Genomic DNA, 27,804 nt, shown 5'->3' on the forward strand with positions numbered 1-27,804 from the left:
GCCCATTTTAACGTCCATTTCCTACCCACATGAGCCCCATATACAAATGTTGGCGGGGTAATGTTAGCTAGCTAGCTAGTTAGCTACAGAGACATCAGCATACTACCAGCGATTTCTTTTGTTATGCTTGTTATGAAGAAAAGGACTATAAGATACTGCAACGACATTAATTAAACTAAAATAATTTGATAGTTATTGTAATTTTTGAATCTTTATTTACAAAGAAAATACATTTGTGGGTTTCTGTTGTTGCTTGTGTAGCCATTTTACAGATGATTTCTCATAACACTCAGTTTGAAGTGTGCTTCTGAAAAACCTCAATTTGAAGGGCCATCGAGACACCCTATCCCTAGACATGACTGCTGAAAATGGAGGGTAAGGGGTGTATTGGGATTGAACCTAAATGCCATCTTTGGAGTTGTTGTCAGCTTACATATATTTTGTGTCCTGCTCATGTGTCCTCTCATCAGTACTAGCTCCAATGAAGGATCTTAGTGTTCTTTGAGTTCTCCCACACCTTCAAGAAAACATTTTATCCAGGACAACTTGCTTAATTTGGCGTAACACCTCTGCTGTAGCAGGTGTTTGATAGCTTGGCTGTTCCCCCCTCCTGCTCCTGTGGCTGTAAATGACAGCAGTTAAAAGAGCATTAGGGCTGCTGGCTAGCCATTAAATGATGGATAGCCACCACGGCGAGGCTCACTAACTCCCAAGTGTGAGTGTGTGTGTGTGTGTGTGTGTGTGTATGGAGGTGTGAAGAAGAGAGTGCCGTATATGTGTATACTGTTAATGTTAATGTGTGTCATGTTGACGGGGACCATATGCATGAACCATCTGTGCACGAGTGTGTTGTTATGTCCATATTCATCAACTAGGAACTCATTAGCATCATTTGCAGTAGCCTTGTTATCCACTAGATTTATGCTGCATAAAAAGTCATTTACTGCGAGCACCTTCGACTTCCTCAGCCCTCCCTCTTCGCCTCTGATAGCTTACATAATCACCTCATCTTCCTGTCATGTACTCACTGTCAACCATCTTTATTTCATAGGGGATTGTGTGTGCATGCACTCATCATATGTGCTTGCCCTGACTGTGTATGTTCAAGTGTGCCCATCCATGCATAGATGTATGTGTGTGTGAAATCCTCTCTGGTCTATTTTAAGTATTAAGCTCCCTCGGGGGTGAAGATACTGTACCTACTGTAACATCCAGAATAAGATATGTATATACTCAGGAGGATGTGCAATAACCAACTTCTGCCAAAAAGGGTTTCATACTGGTTCAGTGGCTTACAAAGACACATGTCGTGTTTTAAGTGTTGAAGGGACCCTTAAAATCAAAATAGATATTTTTCCCCTCAAACAAGCACGTGTTACGACACTCAACTCCCGTCTGTGCAAGAAACCAGAGAGAAAGGTGTTTTTAAAGTACCTCTCAGTACTTTTGTAGCTTCTACCTGAATCTCTGTGGTTTGGAGATTAGTTTCTCTCTCTGTCCATGTTTGTACTTTTCAGAAATCTGCTTTATTTTACAGCTCTATGAAAGTCGGTAAGTTACTGCTGAAAAAAAAACAAACTTTTTTTTTATTTTACTGTAATGTAAACAAGTCTAATAATACCACAGGAAGGGAGAGTAAAAGCAGAAACAGGCACAGTGAGATGTAAGATTACGTGCTATAGGCAACAGGCTGTCACTGGACCTCTGGACCAACAGGTAAACTTCTAACTGTCAGTGCTTTGTGATAGAAAAATACTTACTGCAAAATTTTGGTGGACCTTTAGCCATTTGTGGATCAGCCACTTGTTGCAGCGTACCATTTAACCACTCTTGACAACAGCTTGACAACAAAGTTAGTCCCGGCCAAGGCGCTGTCTGGAATGGACACTACAGGTAGATCTGTAATGTCTTGAGGCACAGCTGCTACTAACTGCATATTGATTGTGGTATTTTGTGAGAGACTTTCACCTTACCTGTTCAGGTTGCTGCATTGTGTACGCTCAACGTCAAATACAGATCTGGATACAGACAGAGCCTTCTGTCCGTGCTCCGCGTTCATTTCGTCCGGATTTCTGCACGTTTCCATAAAGCTTATGGATATGGGCCAAACGGAGAAGTACCACCAGAAACTGTGGGGGCAGTGTTGCTGTCACTACTTGATACTTAGCTCTAGTGAGACACGAAGAAGACATAACAATGGCGGAACTTTCTGAGGAAAGGTCGTGCAAGTTAGTTAGAAACTATAAACATCTCTATGATGTTACTTCTCCTGGACACCGGAATAAACACATACTACAGCACAACTGGGAGGAGATTGGAAGGGAATTAAATGTGAGTTGGTCGGTAGCGAAGGAGAAGTGGAGGTCTGTGCGAGACAGATTTGTTCGAGCCCACAACAAGTCCATGAGCAAGCGGAGTGGGGATGCTGCTGATGGGGTGGATCCACCAATTCTTTGGCGTTTGGGATGGCTCAGGGCTTATATAAATCACTGAGCAACGGCGACCAACTACCCAAATAATGACATGGTAAGGATTTCTCTTTTTTAATGTTTGTAACTTTTGACTCTGGGCTGCCCCCTGGTGGATATATTGGTTAACATCTATGCTAACATAAAGGGCGCATGGAAGTATGTGGGCAGTGATGGTAACATCATTTGAAACCGACGTATACATTTTCATACGTAAAGGGAGCATAAATGGGCCTTTAGGCTGAACTCGCAGCATCCACAGCAGGACAGACATGGCTTTGTGAAACCGCCCATGTTACCTACAAGCTGTTTGATTGTACATTGATCTTAAACACTTTACATGTTTTACTACAGACATAAACCCAGCCTGTACCCTGTCTCACGTTCTTTAAATAGGTTGAATAGTTATAGGTAGACTATAAAAAGTAAATTTTGCACATGATTCTACTTTCTAACTGAATTTTTTTTGATGCATTTATTGAACTTTACTTTGAACAGAAAAAAGTAACCTTTTGGTACAGCATTGTCAACTTTATTTGGCTAATCTGACCCAGGTTATTTGCAGTATCTCACACTTCTCAGTCAAACCTTATTAGTTTTACTGACCTATTTTTCCTTCATTCTCCTTCAGTTGTCCTACAAAACTACAGCAACAAGGAGGGCAGTCAGCAGAAACGGGACAGACCGATGCCTGTGCGTCTGTCCCCAGTTGAAAACATGTCCCAGTCCAGCTCCGGCTGCTCCTGGTCAGCAGCGCACAAACCTGAGATGGCAGAGCTAATCAAGTGCTGCAAGCATATCATCGACTCTCAAGTCAATCCCTCCAAGCCAATGACTGGGAAACTGCACAGACCGCCACCTGTCCTGCCACCAAATTTTCACAAGAATGAGGACGTCAAGAACCTCACGCTGGTCCCAGTTGCAATGAGGGTTGAGAGTCCCAGTGCTGACAAAGCAAAGAAGAAGTAGATGATGGAAACATTTCCATCATCAAACTTCTCCCATTGTCTTTGAACTGTCTTTTATTATTTTCATTGTTTGTTTTACTGTTTATTTACTTAATGCATTGTATTTACGCTGATCAGCCACATCACTGACACCACTGACAGGTGGCGTGATGACATTGATCATCTTGTTATGTGCAGTGTTCTGTATTCATGTTAAAGTCCTCTCAACACGCACCGCCCACACTAACACCATTGCAGATGAAGTACAAACTTTATGGCAACGGCACTCCCCAATGGCAGTAGCTTCCCCAGCAGAACAATGCACCATGCAACACTGCAAAAACTGCTCAGGAATGGCCCAAGGAACATGATCAAGAGCTCAGGGCGTCACCCTGGCCTCTGAATACCCCAGATCCCAATCCAATCGGGCATCCGTGGGATGTGCTGGTACTCCACCTTGCAACCAACAAGACTTTAAGGATCCGCCCACCAACGTGCTGGTGCCAGACACCACAGGACATCCCCAGAGGATCTGTGTCCATGCCACCACACCATTTATTGATTGTGGTTCTGACTCATCCAAGTCAGACACCACACCATTTACCGATCGTGCTTCTGACCCATCCAAGTCAGAGACCACACCATGGACTGGACTTGACTCTGACCTGTTGAGGCATGGCAAGACCCTCTGAGAGTGTCCTGTGGTGTCTGACACCAGATCCTTTGAGCCCTGTGGGTTGTGAGATGGGGTACCAGCAAATCCCACGGATGCTCGATCAGATCAAGATCTAGGTCATTTAGACGCCAGGTCAATGCTTTGAGCTTTGTCACATTCTTCGGGCCATTCCTGAGCAGTCTTTACGGTGTGGCATGGTTCATTGTCCTGCTGGAGGGGCCATGGTCATCGAGCAGTGTTGTTACCATGAGGGGTGTCCTTGGTCTAAAATGTTGTTTGAGTGGGTAGTGCGTGTCAAGTGACATTCTCATGAATGCAAGGACTCAGGTTTTCCCAGCAGAACGTGGCATTGTGACATGATGATCAATGTTATTCTCTTAATCTGTCAGTGGTTTTAACGTGGTTGATCAATGTGTATCAAACGTGAATTACCTAAATAAATTTGCATTCATTACTCTTAAAGAAACTGAATCAACTCATCATTCTTTTCTTCTATTTTTCTGTAACATCAAAAGCTGTTTGTTACCAGTTTCCTACACCATCATTGTTGGGTTCTTTCAAAGGGACAGTATTAGTGGTGTATTGCAGTAAAGGTATATGTCACAATATAGTAATTGTTCCGTAAATTCAATCAAGAAATTTTTTAAGTAACCATTCCATACTTTATCAAATTTGATTATTTTCTTTTTTTATTTGGAATTTCCATTCAAACAAAAAAAAAACCTGTCTCGCAGACAGAGATAACACAGTTAAAAACAAAAGACTCAAAACAGTAAAACTAGAATTCTTCTAAGTTTTAAGATTCCCGAGAACAATTATTTAATGTTAGGTTTTTGTATGAACAACTCCGCTCTCCTCCTACATGTCTGCCTAAATCCTGTTAGCTTGCAAGGCAGCTGGATTTTGAGAGATGAGGAGATCATGTGAAAATCCAGCCTTGATTTCCTATTCAGCTTGCCCTGAATAGCTTCCGGGGTAGAAACAGTATTGCCAAATCTCTCCTGGTGGACACATTTAAACCATTGCACAGTAAATACTGTCATGTCAGCCGTGGACATCAAATATAATGGAACTAGATGGCACTCGGCTTTTGTTGCCTTCCGTGCCAAAAAAAATACATTTTAAAAAGTCAACCGCAATGTCTCTTTCCAGACATCATGGCCTACAGACCTTGTTGTGAGCAGTTTTATGCAGGAACTATTTTCTTTCTACTGAACTACATTCACCAACCATATCACTGCATAGAAGGAAGCATGCATCTACTCATGGACGAGTGTCTCATGCTCATGACAGCCTGAGATGTAAACATTAATGACGTCTACCTTGGCTGAGCTGTAATGTTAGCTAGTTCAGTGCTGCTCGGTGAGCTAGCAGAAGATGCATGCTTCCTTCTGGTGATATAGTTGGCGGGTGTAGTTCAGTTGAAAGAAAATAGTTCCGACATGAAACTTGATACAAAAAGATCGATGGATTATTCTAAGAAACCAGGTCATGATTTCTAGAAAGACACTACTGCTGCTGAGTTTTTCAAATATAATTTTTTGGCACTTTGAGTACCACAAGCCGAGTGACATCAAGTTCCAATATATTCAAGAGTAGGCAGATGTCTTTACAGCCGATATCTCCAACACTGAGGAAATTGCACCAAAATAATCGACACGGATAAATAGCACTACAGATAAGAGGAAAAATATATTTTTGATTTTGAGGTGAACTGTCCCTTTAAGAGCACAATGGCTCAGAGTCTTCATTCATGTTGCCTATGCAATGTGTAGCCATAAACAAGCATTTAATTTAACATAATTTATTGTGTTTATTGTGTTGGGAATGACTCATGCAATCATTAAGAAATACCGACCTTTGCTGATTTTCACACAACTACATCATTAGATGTTTGTTCGTCATTGCAAGGAACTCTGCACGGAGATTTCAGATCTCAGGGGAAGAGTTATGTAAGTGAAAGAAAACCCTCGTGGACTTATAAAGGTTGAGTACCTTTAAGTAAGATTTTATTAGTCAATGAAATAGGAATCAGTGAGGGAAGAATAAAGCATGAGCTTCCACTAACAGGAATCTGTCTGAATGTTAATAGGAAATGTTCTGACATATCCGTATGGCGCACACTGCTTTGTACGCTCTGTGTATGTGTGAGGGTGAGTGTGTACATCCATGGTGTTGAAAGAGTGAGAGACAGTGAAAGAGAAAGAAACATACAAAGGAATAAATTGAAAGAATCGCCTTGCTTTACTGACACATGCTCCCACCTTGGTTAAATCTGCAAACCCACAATCTTCTAAAGATACATCACATTAAAATATACAGTATGAATCCTACAGCGTGATGATCCGTCTCTCACAGTCCATTGCTGCTATATTTGGTATGAAAGCGAGTGGAGATGCAGGGGGAGGCTGTGAAGTGATACTAATGAGAATCAAAAGATGATAGATTTTTTGCCATTCACATCTTGGCATGCTCTTCATCTCACGGACAAGACTCAGCTGGTCTTCCTTTCTCTGCAATTCAATATTTGTTACTTGCATTCTGTGTCTGTGTCTTCCAGAACTACAGCTTTGAAATGTTCATGCAATCACAAAAAAACATATTTTGTTTATTTATTTTAATCTATCTTCAGAAATGGAACAGCTTTCTTCAAAGTATATTTATGCCAATTGTAAAATCAGACATCACAGAACAGCAAAGCTCAGTAAAGAGTAGTATATCATGGTTACAATACTGTGGTGTGCTGCTTAATTTGAGTTCAAGTGTGTGTATGAGCAGACAGCAGGATCATTAGTTGCGATGAGAAACTGTTCGATTGCGGTTCGGGGAATGAGAGTGATAATTGATGCTCTCACTATCACCTTGACTCCTGCTGGAGCTCCCAGATGAGACAAATTTACCAACACAGGATCTGAGGGAACAGCCTCCAACATGCTGCCCAGATTTAGAAAGCTGGCTCTGATGTATGAGGTTAAGAGGCAGGATGAGACATAAAATGGTTACTTATAGAGGAGACATACATCAAATCAAATAGAGGGTCCAAGGCAGTTAGCTGTGATGAACAAATTGGCAGCTTTGATTTAAATTCATTTGCAGCATGATTGCAGATGGTATAGACAGATCAGTCCAGCTGGCAGTCCAGCTAGGAATAAATTATGTGATTATCTGACGTGATCAGGGTATGAACTCTTTTTGTGCACAGAAAATGTCATAATGTAGCAGACATTTTTCAACAAAAAGGCAATTGTGCCCACACAAAACAATCTAATGGGCAGCTTTACAGTAAATTTGTCAAGCAAATTTAACCTTTTTGATTTCAGGGACCTCATGCATTTTGTTTTAGTGCCACTAGTGAAAACAAAAAAAAAATTGGCCCAATTTCTGGCAAAAAAAACCCAAAAACCAAACAGTATGTTGTTTGTTGAAGTCTCACTGAAACAGAAATTGGAGCATCTTTAGCTTCTATACTGTGACGAATTTCCCAGTGAACTGGAAAATTTGACCCGTTTGCAATTACAAGAGGGAATTAAATCAAATCCCTCTCATTTAATTTGTCCACTACAGCACGGGCAGACTGGGACACAAATTCAACTCAGGACATTCGGGCGCACTGGCCCACACACCAGCCCATGCACCGGCCCACGCGTTTCTACCTATAATCCTCTATATGCTACACAAACGCTGCCCTCAGAATCAACTGCATAAGAAAATCAGTAGTCATGGTTTAATTACAGACTATAAATAAATGCAATCATGAATTGGCCACAAATGGCTATGTGCTTATTAGGCTTGAGGAGATGTCATCATGACACCTCGCCCCGCCCCCTTTGGGCCCACTTCCACCATTTTGAAAGCATACCAGCAGAACCCTATGGCCAGAACCGGCTTGTTGTGATCAGAGGTTATTGTGTTCCCGATTCCCACTTGAAGATGGGGAGACACTGCTGTGTAAAAAACTGCTCCAGTGTCAACAGACAGTGCACACATAGAGCTTCCAAACATCATATAAAGGACCCCTCACACCTCTCCCACTGCCTGTTTTCCCCCATGAAATCAGGGAAGAGATCCACAGACAGTTAGACTCCTCAACTCCGAGCACATATGCAGTTCACAGTTTTGGGGCTGGTATATGGACAGGTCTTTCACCCAGCCGCAGCAGAACTGCTCGGAGCTTTCCAGCGATTGACACCTACGTTCCCTATGTTTTTATTGCCAACCACTAACCAAACACACATCTGCTCCTATCTCTCTCCATATTGCACTGCTAGCTACTATAACTCACAAACAGTAAAGTGCTGTTTTGTATGATTGGTGTGGCCAGCCAGTCACCCAACATCTCATTTGATGGTCAGGAGTGCAGGAAGAGTCAGCAAATATTTGAAACCTAGTTTTACAAGAAAATAGAAAATACAGAGATTTTGATGCAAAAACAGCCTGATACTGTTTTTTTATTGTTGCGTTTTAATAAATGGCATGTAACAAGAGATAAATTGTCAGTGACGACAGGCATACAGGATTAAAACTGTGAAAATGTGTTATTTATTTCCCTATGGTCTTTCAAAGAACTGTAAAACTTCAGTTAAAAGCCTAGTCCCAATTAAACACCCAGCCCCTTTCACTAGCCTGGTGTGGAGACACATTTCAACAAATAAACACGTGTCTCAATTAGACACCTGGTCTGGTTGCCAAGCAGTTAATTTTCATAGAAGTTCTTGGATGTATAAACCAGGTTGTTGGCGACCCACTTAAGCTAACATGAGTTACAGTAGCTGCTTCGATCATGCATACAGATAGAACCGTGAGCACCAGAGAAGACTGCAATTCATTCAGATTTACCAACATGGTAAACTGAGTGCAGTCAGAATGTGTGTCCATTCCTCGATTACCCACTAAGTTATTTATATTCCATTTGTCTGTTTGGATGTGTTTTTCATTAAAATTAATCCAAGTGAGTTTTCTTTTAACAGTATAAAGTGGTGTTGTGTCGGTATGCGTGGTGCTGTAATCCTTGGGTGCCATGACACGATTGTGACAACTCTCTCTGAAAGTATGCGCTCAAAGCCAAACTCCAAAGCTACATTTTTTTTAGTGAAAAAGTGTGTCGTTAAACATGGTCCCAATAAATCAATAAACCAATATGTTCACCATTTTCCACTGAAGCATGGAGAAAAATGTTTTCTTCATAAATTCAAGGTAACTAATCATGACTAATTATTAAACAAATGGTCATTTTGTGATTAAAGTATTCCTTTCAGTTATATTAAAACTGTAGCCCATGGGTTTCACTCGCAGGTCTTTAGACTAGCTTTTTTTTTTTTTATTATTTTTTTTTACATAATTAGCAGACACAGAGGATCTCATTTCATTCATCACCCCATGCTATTTACCAAGGTCACGTAGCACAGGATCATCATTTCTGTCACTCCACTCACTGAATTGTAGTTTATTTCAGGTGACAGCGATGGGAGGCAGAGAGAAAGACTGACACTTTGCTGTAATAGGATTGAAAAGGATGATAAATTGTCTCATTCGCACTTCGACACGCTCTATATAGCCTGACCATGGTTCTAAAGACATATTGTCCACAGACGTCAGTCCACACATACTGTCGACATAAGATGTGACCATAAAGTAATGAGGAGAACCATTGACATTTTGACTCATGACCCTTCCAGTGATGGAGGGAAGTGTTAGGAGGTGAAATTTACAGACAGTGTTGATAGAGAGCTTATTGTCCTGCAAAGGCTGATATATAGAAAGTAAACATTGTTATTATTGTGAAAGAAGCACCAAAAACTCTACTGCAAGTTTTCATTGTCTAACTTCGATAAAAATGTTGATTGATTTGTTACATTTCTCCAGGCCTGCATAAAAATCTGTTAAAACAGTAATTAAATGTACAAAAATCGACATTTCCAATAAAAAAATATCTGCAGTCTTTTGTGTATTCCTGAAACATATGCTCTGAGATGATGTATTGCTGTGTCAAGAGCAATCTAACAGCAACAGAGTGAGACCGTCTAGTCAGTGCATTGTCTTACACATCATTAACTGAAGTAATGTTTCTCTGTCCTCTTCATGTTCTCTTTTTATCTCTCTTTGCTCCTCTTCTTGTGCCTTCTCAGCCAAATGACACAGATGTAAGTATGCATAAGTCCCCCCCTCCCCTCACTTTTCAAAACATCACACTACTTTTTGCAGGGAACCACAATTAACATCTTCAGCGCCTGCTGAGCTCTGTGAAGTCGGCTTCACACTCCATTTAAAAGAGATTACGAACACACAGTCACAGACATGCAGAAATTAGACCTGCACAAACAAGACACTCAGGAGCTCATCACAGGTAGACATATCACGCACAAATTAACACCGTCTCACCAACACTGACAGGTTTTTTTCACACACAGACACATGCACTTGTCGATACTGACACGCGTTCAAGCACAACACCACCACAGAGAGGACAGACATTTTAACACACATACTCATCATGTAATAACACATATTCCTATCACTTTCACCTATATATTTTTTTAAATGCAACTCTTTCCTCTGTGTGTTAAAGGGTTACTTTGGTATTTTTCAACCTAGACCGTGCTTTCATATGTTTTTGTGTCTATGTGACTGATGTGAACAACTATTTTTGAAACTGGTCCAGTATTTGAAAGAGAAAGGGCTGCAGCTAACAGCTGCGCAACACCGCAATATAACCAGATGGGGCGATTGTGCACCATCACTGTTCATCCAATTAAAAGTGGTTATTTTCTTGGGGAGTCTTCACCAAAGGCTCAAACAATGGATTCCAAGTGGTATAACAGCATTAAGCAAAATAATAAAAGACTGGTATACTGCAATATAACCAGATGGGGCGATTGTGCACCATCACTGTTCATCCAATTAAAAGTGGTTATTTTCTTGGGGAGTCTTCACCAAAGGCTCAAACAATGGATTCCAAGTGGTATAACAGCATTAAGCAAAATAATAAAAGACTGGTATACTGTGAATTTCAAGGAGCTGAACTATACATCAAACAACCGGGATCACTTCAGATATTTGCAATTAAGGGACTTTTATGACAGAGAAATAAAGCACCATGTAAATTTGGATGAAATTGGAATATTTACAGCTATATTTAGAGTTTATAAGTTGCACATTCTCAACAGGTGCCAACAAGTTGTTGTGCTACGCTTTGCACAGCTTAGGGTACTTTCACACCTGCCCTGTTTGGTTCGGTTTAATCAAACTCCAGTTTGTTTGCCCCCTAAATGCGGTTCGTTTGGGCAGGTGTGAAAACAGCGCTTGCACTTGGGTGCGCACCAAAACAACCGGACCGGAACCTTCTTAAAAAGATGGTTTCCGTCTGGTTACAAATGAACTCTGGTGTGGTTCGTTTGTGGTGAGAACGTGTTCCGACCTGGATCTGAACCAACTGCAGTCACAACGTTTTGTTTACTTCCTGGATTTCTCCAAATGGAAATTCTGACCAATCAAAGCAGCTCTCTCATGCAAAGCGTTTGATCTGGTCAGCTTGTAAATGCTGCAGTGAGAACATGAACCAACTCTAGGCAATTACGCAACTTTGGGACAAAATTAGTCCCTGATTCTGACCAAAGCAAGACAACTCTAGGTCTGAAAGCAGCCTTAGACACAATTACAAACAGACTGGATCAAGCAAAAGGTAAAGAAATGCTTCAGAGACTTATTATAACAATCAGAGCCTGTGTGTGGCAAAAAAAATAACCACTTGTTACATCTTGTTACATCTTTGGTATTGCACAGCTGCTGGCTTTGGTCCTCTCTCTCGATACTGGACCAGTTTTAAAAGGTGTTGTTTATGTAGTCACGTTGACACACAAACATAGGAAATAGGGTTCAGGTTGAAAAATGCTGAAGTTACCCATTAATGGTGAAACACAGTTCAAATATTTTCTTTCTCTCTGTTTGTTTGTCTTTCCTCCAGTGCTCTGATACAGAAGGAGTTTGTCCTCTTCGGTGTGACAGCTTTGTGAGTATACTCTGCTATCTCTCTGATATGTAGTAAATTCTCAAGCTAGCATGAATCGATGACTAAACTATTTCATGTCTTGGTATTCAAGCCCCAAAAATTTGAAAATGATGTTATCCTGTGCTTCTTGACAAAGCTACTAAAGTAGAAAATTGACTCACAAAGCTTTAATTTTGCCTCACATCATAATTACATGAATTATTTTGCTTGCTGTTATCGTTGTCTGTGGTGTTTGACACAGATCTTTCCTTACATAAGTAATTGCTCTGTCTCTCTGTCTCATCTCAGGATATTGCATGCTACGCGATTGACAATAATGGCTTTGTCCTAATTTCTAAACAGCGCAGTGATGTGAGTTCACACACACACACATACACACACACACACACACACACACACACACACACACACACACACACAGAAAATGGGCTTTCTCGACTTTGACTTGATTATTTGAGAGCTCTTAAGCCTGTTAATTTTTCATTACCTAAGAAGAAAAGAACCACGTGAAATATCCAAAACATTCTGTGCCTATTATTCAGAAATACATATGTATGACTTACATGAACACTGTGTAAGAATTAAGGGGATTTAGTGGTATCTAGCTATCTATCTGTGATATTTTACATTGCTTTACATAAGCTTACTTGGTTGTTCATGTTCAAAAAGATTTCCATGACCTGTCTGGGCCCATATAAAACTTTTACCCAACAACAAGACAGAGTGATATAACAGCCTTTTCCCACAGTAACTATCAATAATAAGTGTAAGCAGTAAAATGACTCATTGCTCACAAATCACAACTGTATAATAGCCCAGCACTACAGAGGCCTTCAATTATGCAACACAACAAAACGTAAGCAAAGCAGCAATGTGCGCTGTAATTTTACTGGAGCAGTTATAGTTTATAGTTTTTGCACACTTGTCTCTTTATTTCTGTTATTTAAACGTCCACATAAAGTTCTGGAGCAGGAAGCAGCACTAAACCGATCTAATAAAAAGCTTTATATCTGATGTGTTATAGGTAACATAATCTCACTCCCAACTGCTTACATATCGCTGCTTGCTCAGTGGACTTTTGATATCTACATATGATACGCTATCCTGGGTGCGTCTGTTGTTGACCCTCTGGGATGCTGTGTCAGCTAACACTTGTTATATGGAATAAGTCTTTTCAAAATACACTTCCATTTTTACGGGCGGCACGGTGGTGTGGTGGTTAGCACTCTCGCCTCACAGCAAGAGGGTTGCCGGTTCGATCCTGGGCGTGAAGTGCTTCTGTGTGGAGTTTGCATGTTCTCCCCATGTCAGCGTGGGTTTTCTCCGGGCACTCCGGCTTCCTCCCACGGTCCAAAGACATGCAGATTGGGGACTAGGTTAATTGATAACTCTAAATTGTCCGTAGGAGTGAATGTGAGCGTGAATGGTTGTTTGTCTCTATGTGTCAGCCCTGCGATAGTCTGGCGACCTGTCCAGGGTGTACCCTGCCTCTCGCCCGATGTCAGCTGGGATAGGCTCCAGCCCCCCCGCGACCCCCAAGAGGATGAAGCGGTTAGAAGATGAATGAATGAATGAACTTCCATTTTTACTTGAAGTGTAAACTTCGTCTTTTTCAAAATATACTTACGTCAGTAAAACCCCTCATGTTTCCATTTTTCTCCTTGTGCAATAGATGCACATTGTAGGGTTTACTCAACAAAAGCCAACACATTCTCACTCTGACCTCATCACATATCGACGTTTCGTCATGGACTTTCTACGTCCACATAAAACGTGAAAGGTACCCTGGGTGCGTTGGTTATTGACGTTCTGGGACACTGTGTCAGGTTCTGCCTGTGACACGCATTGTCTTCTTTTGAGATACACTTCTGTTTTCACAGGAAATTTACTGTTTACGTACAGTCTCTTTCAAAATAAACTCACCACGTCGTTACAACACCACAAATTGAATTGTTTTTTTTTACCTTCAACAACAAAGGCATATGGTTAGGTTTAGGAAAAAAGAACAGGGTTTGGCTTTAGACGGGACGCAAACCCTGCTCTCTTTGTCGGTGTTTGTTGGACCCATCCACCACCACTCCTGCCAACCTGAATCAGACTTTCGCCGCCTTAACTATAGTCCCTGTCCCACCGCGTTTCCCCCAACACTGCCTGGCAACGTTAAACTACGACAACCATCCACATATCATCCAGATGTTAAAGGATGCCCTTTTTCGTTGGTTTGTGACGCCGCAAGTCACCACCCAAGCACCAGATTTTGACGACTTTGTAGTGAGACTGGGCTCCAAAAGCACATGGATCGGTTTAGAAAAAAACATCATAGTTTGGCCCAACATTCATACAGGAAGCAAACACCAGGCTCCTGGGTGAAAGTCCTGGTGTTGTTAAACCCGTCCACCACACCTTTCGCCCATGCTATAGGGACTTTCCAGCACCTTGAGTTGTGTTGTTTTCTGGTTACGGTTTTCCGTCTGAAATTGTTGCACATTCAAAATAAACATGAAAAATATTGTGTCACGTTTACACATCAAAAGCGTAGAGAGTCATTTGACCAAAAAGTAGTGAAGATAACGTGGTGTAATCTGCAGACATCAACAACATGAGAGGATAGCCTAACTCAGATAGCCAGCTCTCAACAGGTCAGATAGGAATATCCAGGTGGATGGTGATGATGAGTAGAATGTAATAAAGGATGAGGACTGCATAGAGAGAGAGGGAGTGACAATGCAGAGACAGAGGGAGGAAGGACAGCTTGGCCACTCAGTGCCAAATGCAAGACGCAGGCAGAGGGAGGTGACAGCCAAGGAGGTAGCTCCAGTGGAGAGAAGCAACCGACCATATGTGTCCGTCCATTTTGTCTTGTATTGCCAGTTTTCACAAGAATTGAACACACTGTACTCTTTGCTCAAAGTTTCTGTGCATAACAATATTTATCTGATGACAGATTTTTTAAAAATGCATATGAAAAATACACACTTGGTGTCCAAAGGTCTTAACTCTTGGCAAAAAAGTGAATCAGCAATTTTCCCAAAATGTCCCACCATTGCAAAAAGACCTCTAGTGACTGAGTACATGTGAGGAAAACACATACATTGCCTCTAAACCAACGCTCAATATAACATAGCTGCATGAATAATTGATCACACAGTTCACATTGTGGTAAAAATGGAGAGGGTAAACTGCAAGGATGGGAGATGATATTCCCCCTGTCAATGTATCATGACACCAATTACATGTGTTTAGCCACACAGCTGGTTTCACACCCCCTTTCTCTTTCCTGATAGGCGGGAAGATTCTTCGGTGAGGTCGACGGATCCGTGATGACAACGCTAATCAGAATGGGCATGTTCAAAAGGTAATATCTGGCTGTCATTGACAAGGTAGTTGAGTTTCTGGTTGCCTCTCTGTCTGTTAGCAAAGCACAGAGTGTTGCCTCGTCCTGACAGGGCCTACAGGGATGTTAAACTTCATGTAAACTTTTCTAAATCAATTAGGCGTGAAGCAGCAGTGTCCCCACATCGCAATGTTGAGTGCCATATTATGCATTCTGGTGTCTCAAGCTGCATAACGCCATGCATTTGAATCTGCCTCATGAATGTGATTACATGCCTCACACTGTATCACAAACAGAAGTGGCTGCTGTTGAGTCTTGTCTGGGTGGCTTGCACTGTTTCCCATTTACTTTTTGGTTCTTATACACCTAAGTCATGCATTAGTATTCACATGAAATCCGTAGCCTGGAGGACGTGATTTACTGTCATTATAGAGACTCAAGAGCTTTGTTTTTATTGCTGTATCATGGTATAGACTCTGCCCTGTGTTGTACTCTCTACGTGCTGAGGGTAGCTGATTCACCCATCTTTGTATACACGCTATAGATGTCCTTGCTTTTCCCCTCAGCTCCATTTTAAGCTCCTGTGACTGCTGTGGATTTTTTTTCCCCCTCTTACTTTTTTGCCCGTCTTTTATGTTTGAAATCTTGTTGAGTGATGTGCTATTTTTATACAGCAAGATTTTTGTCATGTTTCATTTGACACAGGATATTACATAACTGGTTTTGAACATGAGTTAACTTCAGTGGCTGTGTACTCATACTTGCATTTATAGATGCATGCCTCTGCAGATTGGTGTGTGTAAGGAGTAGGATTTAGGCTGATATACTGGTAGAAATGGAATATAATATGATAGATATGTTTCTTTAGTGTAGAATCATCCGAAAATAAGAATCATCATGTTTTCATTACCTTAGAATGAGCGGTTTATAGCTACACAGGAAGTGGAACCTCATCTATAGAGGTTACTGTTGCCACCACTGTGTTTCTACAGTAATCAAGTACAGACAAACCAAACACGGCTCTAGATAGGGCCATTCATGATTGACACTTTCATGTCAGCCACCGCTATTAGCAGCCCCTCCCTGACAAGGGTGTCTGGAAAACTCTGATTTTCTGTGTTTTAACTGGGTTAAATTACCTGGACAATTTGTTTTGGAGAGGAAGAGACCTCTATGGATAATTCAGTCCTTGGTAAATATCCCCTAAATATCTGGATCTTGAGTTACAGAGACAAAAGGTGAGCTCACGTTGGCAGGTGCTGCGCTAGCGGCCCTTCTCTCCGACGAAGTGGCCAAACCACATCAGAGAACCACTGATTTTTAACATGAAACTGCTTTATTCTGTTGTTCACTAGTTTGAATCACAGGGTCTGTTTGTTTGAGAGAGGAACAGACCTCTGCAGATAATTTACCCTTCGGTAAAAACTAGAGTTGTACCGATACCAGTATCGGAAATGCCTCCGATACTGCCTAAAATGCAGTATCAGGTATCGACACGTACAGTCTATGACCAATCCGATACCACGTAAAGCCTCACGTCATTACGCATACGCATGCTACAGGCAAACGAAACAGAGCGGAGTTTAAAAAGCATTGTACTGTAGCCTTTTTTACCAAATTGTGTGGCTGCACTTTAACCTGTGTCTTGATCTGTGTCAACACTGGATAATAATAGTAATATGGCATTCATTCTGCTATTATGTATTCATTTCTTAATATTTTGCATAGAGTTTTAGGAGTTGAGACATACAACAATTCATATCCCATCCATTTTTTTTTACGTGCTAGTGTCAGATCCGTACTCTGTATCAGCAGATACCTAAGGTTCAGGGATCGGAATCCGTATTGGGAAGGAAAAAGTGGTATCGGTACATCTCTAGGAAAAACTTCCTAAACTATGAACACTGAAGGAATTCTTGCGACAGAAAGTTTCAGCTGGTTACAATCTGCAATCCTCACCACTAGAGGCCACTAAATTCCCCTAAATCTAACACACTGCTCCTTTAAATGTTGCTACCCTTATGAGTCAGCATCAGAAACACTAATCAGTGAAATTATTAGTAAATTATTATTGTGATATGTGATTGCATTCACCCACAAAAATGTAGTTGTAATAATAAGACACGTTCCCTAAAGATTTACTTTCCTGAAGAATATTGTTTTTAATAAATCTTGCTCGTTAACTTTTATTCAGTGAGTCATCATGTTTTGTAAGATAATGTGCAGTGTTTATAAAGCACAGTGCAAAGTGCCACACATTTCACCTGCATTTAAAATACAATTTGGTTATTGAAAAATATGATTAAGGATTTCAAAGGGCTCTTATAATACACAATGTTTTTCCAGACAAATGTTTACCCTATAGATTAAATTATGTTCAATTTTGTTTTCTCACTGTTTTCTTGCTTGAAGTCTTGTCGACTAGTTTAACTTTAAACCTTTGTTTAAGCACGGGGGAAATTAGTCGTTAGGAACAACCCCAGTGTTTGTGTTCTGGTGTCTCAAAAAAAAAAAAGTCAAAACACTGGGTCAATCCTCTGTGTAAAAAGTAGAGTAATTCTAGCACTGAGATGATTTTCTTTCAGCTTTCTTTCTTTTCTACGTTCAGTTCGGGATCAGAGTTTCGACAAAGGTTAAGCTCAGCTATACAGCGCTGTGTGTAACAGTCTGCAGCGGGTCAAGGAATCAATGTAAGTCAGTAAATACTGCCTGAAGAGCAACACCATGTGCTTTTGTGTGTGTGTGTGTGCGTGTGTGTGTGTTTCCTCAGGGTGTCCTTGTTCGACTACCAGGCCATGTGTAAGATGAACTCACACTCTGTCAGCAGCGCCCGTCCACTTCTCAGTGTATGTGCTGTGTTCTTATACTACATACAGTATATCACCATAATGATCTCTGAAGTCTGTGGTAACTATAATCTGTCTGTTTACCTCTACAGCCATTCTATGGTTTGGCTTCAGCCCTCAAGTGGTTCCTCTCCAACTTCCTGCTGTAAGTGTTGCTAGGAGCGACCAGAATGTCTAAAGTTAAGGGTATTTTTCTTAAAATAGCTGTTATGTTTCACTTATTAGTAAATTTGGTGTTTGTGTAAAAGCAGTGGAAAGTTTTTTTCTTGTTTGACAGTACGAAATTATTGTACGAATAGTTTGTTGTCATTGCTGTCTTGCCAAGAGTTAGACAAGAAGCTCAATACCACTCTCATGTCTATATGGTAAATATCAAGCTACTGCCAACTGTCAGTTAGCTTAGCACAAAGACTGTAAACAGGGGGAAACAGCTAGCCTTGCTCTGTCCCAAGATAGCAGCCCACCAGCACCTCTAAAGCTGATATATTTTATCTTGTTTGATGAATCTGTAATAAAACTACATAGTAAAAACAATTAGCTGTTCAACAGGAAGCTATTCGCTAGACTAAAAACATCTCAGTTTGTTACTGTGGTGACTTGGTAAGGCTTATCCAGTTATCCAAAACCTCCTACCAATTACTGCTGAATAATTTGAGGACCCATTTTCATATTCCCATGACACAACTTTGGGTCCTGGCCCAGTTTTTGAAAGCTGAATGCAATCTGCCTGCAATCTGCTTTGGTCTATAACGATGGCCGCCTAATTGACTCGCTCTCCCTGTCCACTCTCCTCTCTTCTTCACAAGGTTTCTCCTGGAGTTTAATATCTGTGGCTTCTGGCACACGGACCATTTTGCTGACGGTGAGCTCTACAAGAAAAAATATGGCCAACTACGGTCCAACGCTTTGTGACTAATGTTTCTTTACATCTGCTAAGATATTTTCTTCCTTGTGTGTAAATCATGTATACTCTAAATTATCACAGCCTTCAGAGCAGATAATTATAATCCAATTCTTTATAAATGATTCACATATCATCTACATGGATTGCTGAAATTCTTAAGGGATTATTAAATCATATTCCAGTCTTAAAGCTGGAGTGCAGAACTTTCATCTCCCCCCTCTGGCAGTGAGACAAACACTGTCGACGTGGGCTTATGACATATGCCTGCAGGTGACCTTGCCACATCTCCCCCCTCCCCAGGAGTGCTGTCTTCATGTCTCTCTTTTTTTTTTAAACTTTAATCCTTCCTCTGAACGCAGTTTCTTTTTTAGGATTTTCCACCATAGCCTCCATCATAGTTCTGGCTGCTGCTCTGTCACTTTTGCCCCCCCCCCCCCCCTTTCCTGCCCTCCTCTGGTTTACGTAAAAAAAAAACAAAAAACACATCACATAGCAGTAAAGTCACCACAGACACCAGATACCACAACTCTGGTATTTCACAATTTACTCTTTTTCCACCAAAAGTAGCGTGGATTTTTTAAACACAGGATAACATTTTAAAAATAGGCAATAGACTCCTTTCTCGTTACCAGTGAATGAGTCTGCCTCTCTGTTTTCTTTTTCTTGTGTGTCATGTTTAATGTCATAGACACACTGAAAAACAGGGTAAGTAAACAGTAGAAAGCAGCATGGAGGCCAGTGAAAACATTACAGTGGTTACTTCTTTACTTTACTTTTCTTGACTCAGCGATGACTAATTTGGAACGATGTTTGAGCGCTGCTCAGACCTAGATGGATGGAATTTGTATAGACGTTTTTATTGGACTGTATTATTTGTAACCCACACATGACCATCTACAAATGTGTACCACGATCCACAAATATTTCACTATCCACACGCATGTCTTTTTACATTTGTGTTGTGTAAAGTCATATCCACAAAAAACAGCATGATTTGCAAAGGCGTGTAACTTTCTCTGTAAACACCTACTTTAATTTCACATAAAAATGTTACAGGTTTTACAAACATAAAGAGCTTCAATATGGCAAATGCACATTTGTGGATTGCTTTCTGTGAGTTTGTGGGTCACATGATATTTGTGACTTCTGATCTGTAAAAAAACAATCCACAAATGTGAAGTATAGTCATTGTAATGCTTGTCTTGTCTTGTGTGGGTAACAAATAATGAAGTCCAATAAAAACTTCCTTAAGGTTTGGCTGAGGCGACAATGAGTCGCAGGAGATACTGACTGTTTCACTGGAAAAGGGGCAAAAATTTGTGTCATGTTTCCATCACTGTTGATCAAATACATAAAAAAAGTACCTTGCTTAGATTTGCAAATACTTGCTCATCAAATGTGTCAAAATAAAATACCAAATACTGCCGTGAGAAAATTTGTAATATGAAAATACAAAATACATTCACTACAAACTGATGTTATCGTATTTAGGCATTTAGTGGCCTCAGTATAGGTCTGACCTTAACCCTGGCACACTGAAAAGATGAACTCTGCTAACTTTCCACATCATACATCTAAAGTTTCAAATCAGGATATCTTGGAGGTGGGACAGTGCGAATTCCCAGGTGCATGCTGGTTGGTCTCTGGCAGTCAATCTGACCACTGACTTACAGAGCAAACAGCCAACTGAAATGCACCTGGGGGAACTGAACAGTTGGGCCACAGTGAGAAAGTGCATTTCCAGGATCTCCAACTTTATAAGTAATCAATAAAATGAGCACAGGCATTACAGCGGAGTGTGATACAGTACAAAATAGCAGAAGAGAAAGAGCAGCACTCTGTCTCCCCTTCTCCCCAGTACCAATAGCAACCTAAAAAAATATTCCTCTTTGTGTACCCAGTCCAGGGGAACACAAAGGAAATATTGGTTCACAATGAGCCTGCTGCTGGATAAGACAGGAAGTCAGATGATGCACTTACATTTAGCCAAAGAATGTGATTAGGGCTGATAGGTGCACTGTTTTCCCTACAGTTTAAACCTGGTGATTAACATGTCTTTTTGAGCATAAAATGGCATTAAAATACAAACTTTAAAAGTATTTTGTTGCAAATTACATCTTATTTTTTCTGTTAAGCAAAATACAGATTAAATATGTTATTAAGTCATTAAATATACATTCATTTGAAATACTGCCCATCTCTGCTGCTGATTGGAGCTGGAGCTGATAAATACCTGTGACTACTGAATAAATTGTCCCAGAAATTAATACCTATACCCCTTTCCCACTGCACAAAAGACCCGCTAATACCCACTAGCATCTGACTTTTACTTTTAATCTGAAAGGTTACAATTGGCGTTCACCCCCCAGGTATTTATCAGCTCCAGTAGGCAGTAATGCCGTCCTTGCAGCGCTAGTACGTCATTCCAAATAAGTCTGCACCAAGTTCAAAAGGGAGACTGAATAAGTAAGAGATATAAAAAAACAAAAACAAAAAACACCGTAACATTTTAAATGGCCTCCAGCTGCTTTCTGCTGTTTACTAAGCTGTTTTCCTGCCTGTATGTTGAAAGTGTCACACCAGTTAAAAAATAAAACAGAAAGGCATACTCGTCTGCTGCAAAGCCATGTACACAGCTCTGGTTTACTGGCAATGGGGAAGAAGTCTATAGCCTATTTTCAGTGGGGTTTCCTGTGTTTAAAAAAACCTGCATACACTCACTAATTTTAGTGTAGAAGAGGTACTATGTTAACCTTTCCTACTAAAGAAGAAAGCCAGATCTTATTGGGTGTTAGGGGTTATTTTATCCAGTGGGAAAGGGGCTGTAGAGAGAGCTTTCCCTGCCAGCAATAATAGCTTAATCAGCATAGTGTGAACTCGTTTGGCAAGGGCTTGAATGTAACGGACCGCACTCCAGCTTTAACATGAGCGTGTCTGGACTGATAATACTCCCCTTCAACACTCACTAATTTTGCGTCACATCAATCTGTGCTGCCACTCACAGCAAACACGTCAGAGTAATGACACACACATGCATGTTGTGTCCGTTTACTGTAAAATGTGTGCAACATTAATCACCAGCCTAAAACGTCCTTATGGAACAACAACACATCCTCTGATCCACTCACCTCTCATCTGTCTCTGTCTATCCATCAATTACACCCTCCTCATTACTCCACCTGTCAATCATCCACTCGTCATCCGACTCCAAATCATCATCATCATCCCTCCATTCAGCCAAACCATCTTTCAGCGTGTGTGAGTATCTGTCTTGAAGTGTTTTTTTGGGGGAAAGATCAGTGGGGTTTTCTTGCATTCTGTGTGTGGTGTAGCATTTGTAGTATACTTCAAACAAAATAAAATGTGGTGTCTCTGAGTACATAAGTAGCTTTCAGTGCGAACAGGCACAACTGGCAAAACACGACCCAAGCACACACTGAAACTAATGTAATTCTGAGGAAGTCAAACAGAAAACATAGCTCGCAACCAGACGTGGAAATTTCAACAAGCCATTATGGCTCGTCTTTCTGGTTTCAAACCCATCATTTTACCTGTACACAGACACCAAATTCAATTTTGTTTGGAGTACACAGCAAGCTGGAGTAACTCTGGTCATGGTAGAAAGAGCAATAAATGGCTGAAGTGTGAAGCGTTTAAATAGCACCCAGCGTTCTCCTGTGACAGAGTGTGAGAGCCTGTCAGTCATCAACAAAACGTCACACATACACTTTCACACACACTTAATTCCCAACCTCGAGTCATGACCCATATCTATTTCTCCATTAGCCTCAGCTCATAAGAAAAGAGGGGACATCCTACAGCCGTGTGACACTGAGTACCCCAGCTTCGTCTACGAGCCGTCAGTCAAAGAGACCAACAGCATTATTAAGTGTGGACGCTGCCAGAAGTAAGCACACACTCATGGACACATATGCACACACAAATCTGCAGTGCAGTCCCCTCGAAGCCCGAGACCAGTCATATTAAATTGTCCTTCGAAAATCCATTTTCCACGGCTTTGCTCTGCTCTGCATACTGAGAGCTGTGTGTGTTTGTACATGAGTATCAGGAAGAGAGAAATAAGTAGAAAAGGAACAGAATTAGATCTGGGTGCGTGTGGTTATAGAAAGACCGAGAAGAAAATGGAGAGTGAGACTGGAAAACTGAGAGAAAGTATTAAGAGAGGTAAATGAAAAAAACAGAGAGCGGGTGACAGAAACAGAGATGGAAAAAACAGTGGGAGGCAAGACGAGGGAGAAAGGGGAGCATCTTAGTGTGTGTGTGTGTGTGTGTGCGCGCGCGCGTGTGCGTGTGTGTTTGAAAGAGAATGAGAGAACCAGGGAGACTGAGGTTACTTTATTATTTCAGCAGGTTTGTGATCATACGTTGAGTTTGAACGCCCTCATGAGGCCACAGGAGGTATAACGCCGGACAAACACTACTTGCAGCACCACAACTGGACAAGATTACAACATTTCAGAATGTTTATTACCCAGAACGACAAGCCCATGCAGTCAAGTGAATCTGAAGAAGTATTTTTCTATATAAATAACCTTGAATTGTTATATACAATATTATTTAGGGGGCGGCAGTAGCTCAGTCTAAAGGGAGTTGCTTGGGAACCAGGGGGTCGTCGGCTCAAGTCCCTATATGGACCACGTATGGAGCATGGACTGGTAGCTGGAGAGGTGCCAGTTTGCCTCCTGAGCACTGCCAAGGTGCTGTTCAGCAAGGCACTGAACCCCAGCTGCCCAGGACGCCTGTCCAAGGCAGCCCCCTCGCTCCAATAGGTTCTGTTTGTGCATGTGTGTGTATTTCGAGCCTGAATGTATATGGCAACAGAGTGAAAAAATTGAATTTCCCCTCAGGAATTAATGAAGTATATCTTCTTCTTCTATTTGGAGTTTTTTAAGCTAATGCAAAGGTAGTAGTATCTTGTGAAACTAGACGACCTAAGGCATCCATTAGCACCAATCCTTTTGGCATAGTTTGTTGGAAAGGGCTAAATAAAGCTCTAAAATTAGGCTAAATTTTGGTGAGGAAACATCTGGCATGGCCATTTTTAAAGGGATTCCTTGAACTCTCACCTCAGAATATCTGAATGAAAATGGGTTCTGTTGACACCCACTAGTAGGGTTGTTCCTAATAAATAGTTTGTTCCTTACAATCAATGTACTCCTTCAAATTAAAGCTGAATATTTGTCGTTTTAAGGAAAAAGACAACCAACCTATTTGAAGAATGACGAGTCACCTAACATGTTTAGATACGTAACACATTAAAACATGATTGCTGTGGAACTCAAAATGTTCAGTGTATGAGTATTAATCTCTGCACATCAGATAATAGATAATAGAATTCCCGAAATTCAGTTATGGCTTTTGGTTTTGGTGTGTCACCCCAAGATTTTCAGTGGTCCCCTCTGGCCACCCCTATGAAAAATTTCTGGAGGTGCCACTGCATCAGTGGTTCGGCTAAAACAAACTGAGGTTAGTTTTCCCTGTTGGTACGGTACGGAAAGCTGTGGGTTGAACTCTTGTGTGGATCAAACAATCGAATCATGACTGCTTTAGAAGATGGGTCTCGGTGTGCTTCTAAGATTACTCTGGTGCAGATTGTTCGTGGTGTGAAAGCAAATAAACCAACCACAGGATTTTATAATTGCAGATGTGTGATTTTAGCATGATTTCAAAAGCTAAACTGCTAATGAACCCATCTGCTGATCGGGAAATCTATTCAGGAAGCAATCTTATAATTGACCTGTGTAAGGCTGTGTATACAGTATAGTGTATTTATGCAAATCATTTTGTAACCATGGTAACACATATGCATGCCAGCATGGGTATTTTCCCTGATTAAAAAGCTGTTAAAGCTGATGCATTTGAATCCAAGTCTGTGTACTTTGCCAGCTCATTAAGTCCATTAAAAAGTGTGTGACAGCGATTCCACAGTAATAAGCCCCGAATCATTACTGTGCAAAGGTTCCCACACATTTCGCCAATTAAATTTTTAGAAGTTTTTCATAACTTTTTCTCATTATATTTCCCCATTTCCTTGACTTTACTTAAGTAGTTAAAAATGTGTAGGCAGATCATTGGAAGCGGTAGTGGATTGGTTGAGCATCAGTTAAAGTTGTCTCGCAGGTAGTAGAAGCAATAACATTATCTGGCCTGTCTTCAGCACATACAACACAGACATCATCATCATGCACTTCCCAGGCATTTGCAGATAAGCAAATTGCTCATTTGCTAACTTGCCACTCATTTGGAAGGGAACGAGGGAAGTAACTCACTCAGGGTTGGGAGTGAGTTACTGCCTCAATGTATTGTTCATGAGTGAGGGTAGAATAGAGCGTGAGATGGATCAGTGGTTTGGCGCGGTGTCTGCAGTGATGTGGGCGCTGTGCCAGACGGTGGTGGTGAAGAGGGAGCTAAGCGAGAAGGCTAAGCTTTTAATTTACTTGTCCATCTACATCCCAACCCTCACCTACGGTCATGAGATCTGGGTTGTGACCGAAAGAATGAAGTCGTGGATACAACTAGCTGAAATGAGTTTCCTCCAGCCTTAGAGATAAGGTAAGAAGCTCGGACATCCGGAGGGAGCTCGGAGTAGAGCCGCTGCTCCCTTGCGTTTAAAGGGGTCAAATGAGGTGGTTCGGGCATCTGATCAGGAAGCCTCCTAGGCACCTCGCGTTGAAGGTGTTCGGGGCACGTCCCACTGGTAGGATGCCCCGGGGCAGACCCAGAACACCGTGAAGGGATTACATATCTTTTCTGACCTGGGAACACCTCTGGGTTCTTCAGGAGGAGCTGGAAAGCATTGCTAGGGAGAGGGACGTCTGGAATCCTTTGCTCAGCCTACTGATAAGCAGTTGAAAATGGATGTATGGATTAGAATGTATCGCGAAACATGAGACGCTTTGGGATTTTAATGAATTTAAGTATAGAAAATGTATATTCAAAACTTTTCCAAAACATTCTGGTAATTCCAAACCAGTTCCAGGCCTGGAAAACATTTTTTCTGTTTTAATTTAATAACTTTTCCATGAATTTCATAACTGTGGGAATCCTGCTGTTTAAGACGCCTCCTTTTCTTTGCAGTTGACTTGCAGTCTAATAATATTAATAATGCTTATGATCTGTTATTACTCTGTGAGTTTTTGTGACACCAAAGAGCATAAATAAACACATTAGAAACATTAAAGTGCTGCATTAACTTTTATGAGTCACCAGAATTTTATTTCGCCACGTGGATCCTGATGATGCAGGATGACAGTCGCCAAAACTGTCTGATCAAGTTTCCTGTCAGTTTGTATAACTTCATGTTTGTAAAAAGTCAATGTGAACAGGAACCAGACCACAACTAAATGCAGCAATGTTTTTTCCCCCTTGGTCTAGACCTAAAGAACTGAACTACAGGTGTGAAAACACCCTAAATGTCATAGTGTCAAAGTTTTTCTTTCTCTGTGTTTTTGTATGTGTGCACATCTTCACACTTTCATATTACATGTGTTTGTTTGTGTGTGTCAGGATGTTCGTGGTGCAACAGATACCAGATAGCAACCTGTTGATGTTGGTGGTGCAGGCAGACTGTGACTGTTCCAGACAGTACCCACCCATCACCATGGAGCCCAAGGAAGTCAAATATATCCTTTCATGTTTTGGCTTTCATGGAGTATGCTGGTTAATTATCTCAGATGTTGTTCGAGTTTGTTCTACATAATAAACTTGCTGCTCTTTTTTTACTTTTTCCCAAATGAGTTCCCTTTGTACGGGAAAGTAAATTCCAAGAGCTTGTCCCAGCTTCCCAGCCATGAATATTATAACTGTTTAATAACTTGTGTTGATATTTAATGAGAATTCAAGAGACACCTCCTTTGATCCTGTTGTTGCTCCTTAACCCCACTGCACATAATGCCTCAGTGAAGTGTGACAGGATGAGGTCCCAGAAGATTCGCCGACGCCCTGAGTCCTGCCATGCATACCATCCCCAGGTCAGCTTCTCATTGGTTCACCCTGTTAATGTTTCCATTTTTTGCCAGCATATTTAGCTTGACTGCATTGAATTAATATCAAAAGACTTAAAGGTACGGTGTGTAGGATTTAGGGGGATATATTATATGTGTATGGATTACTGTAATTTTTTTTATGTTGATCTGTTGTGTGCACACAACATCTATAGCATGTCTGTCTGTCTTGGGAGAGGGATCCCTCCTTAGTTGGTCTTCCTGAGGTTTCTTCCATTTTTTTCCTCGGTTAAAGGGCTTTAGGGGGTAAAAAATTGAATTAAATTGGCAGAAATGGAATATAGTATAATAAGTATGTTTTCTTTGGAGTATAAAATGAGCATTGTTGTGTTTCTGTTACCTTAGTATGAGCCGTTTATATCTACATGGGGAGCAGGTCTTTGTCCACAGAGTCTACCGTGTTGCACTGCCATGTTTCTACAGTAGTCCAGAATGGTCAAACCAAACACTGGCTCTAGTTTGGGCCATTTGTGTTTTCCCTTCTCGCGTTCCTCCGAGACGAACAGCATCAGAAAAACATTAACTTGTCAACGTGAAACTGCTTTATTCAGTATTTTTACCGGTTTAAATCACAGGGTCATTTGTTTTGGGGAGGAAGAG

At 41.0% G+C, this 27,804-nt stretch overlaps 1 protein-coding gene across 1 annotated transcript in view; it reads left to right on the plus strand.

The window, feature by feature from the left end:
• cacna2d4a (calcium channel, voltage-dependent, alpha 2/delta subunit 4a) overlaps positions 1 to 27,804 on the plus strand; it is a 157,461-nt gene that overhangs the window by 125,958 nt on the left and 3,699 nt on the right. The window contains exons 29-39 of the mRNA XM_049566695.1: positions 10,217 to 10,231; positions 12,052 to 12,096; positions 12,385 to 12,447; positions 15,381 to 15,451; positions 18,201 to 18,276; positions 18,369 to 18,421; positions 19,083 to 19,138; positions 22,418 to 22,438; positions 22,967 to 23,087; positions 26,708 to 26,823; positions 27,089 to 27,171. Coding sequence (XP_049422652.1) covers positions 10,217 to 10,231; positions 12,052 to 12,096; positions 12,385 to 12,447; positions 15,381 to 15,451; positions 18,201 to 18,276; positions 18,369 to 18,421; positions 19,083 to 19,138; positions 22,418 to 22,438; positions 22,967 to 23,087; positions 26,708 to 26,823; positions 27,089 to 27,171 — 720 coding nt within the window. The remainder of the gene's footprint in view (positions 1 to 10,216; positions 10,232 to 12,051; positions 12,097 to 12,384; positions 12,448 to 15,380; positions 15,452 to 18,200; positions 18,277 to 18,368; positions 18,422 to 19,082; positions 19,139 to 22,417; positions 22,439 to 22,966; positions 23,088 to 26,707; positions 26,824 to 27,088; positions 27,172 to 27,804) is intronic.

This window comes from Epinephelus fuscoguttatus, linkage group LG22 (genome assembly GCF_011397635.1).
Source record: "Epinephelus fuscoguttatus linkage group LG22, E.fuscoguttatus.final_Chr_v1".
Taxonomy (NCBI): Eukaryota; Metazoa; Chordata; class Actinopteri; order Perciformes; family Serranidae; genus Epinephelus; species Epinephelus fuscoguttatus.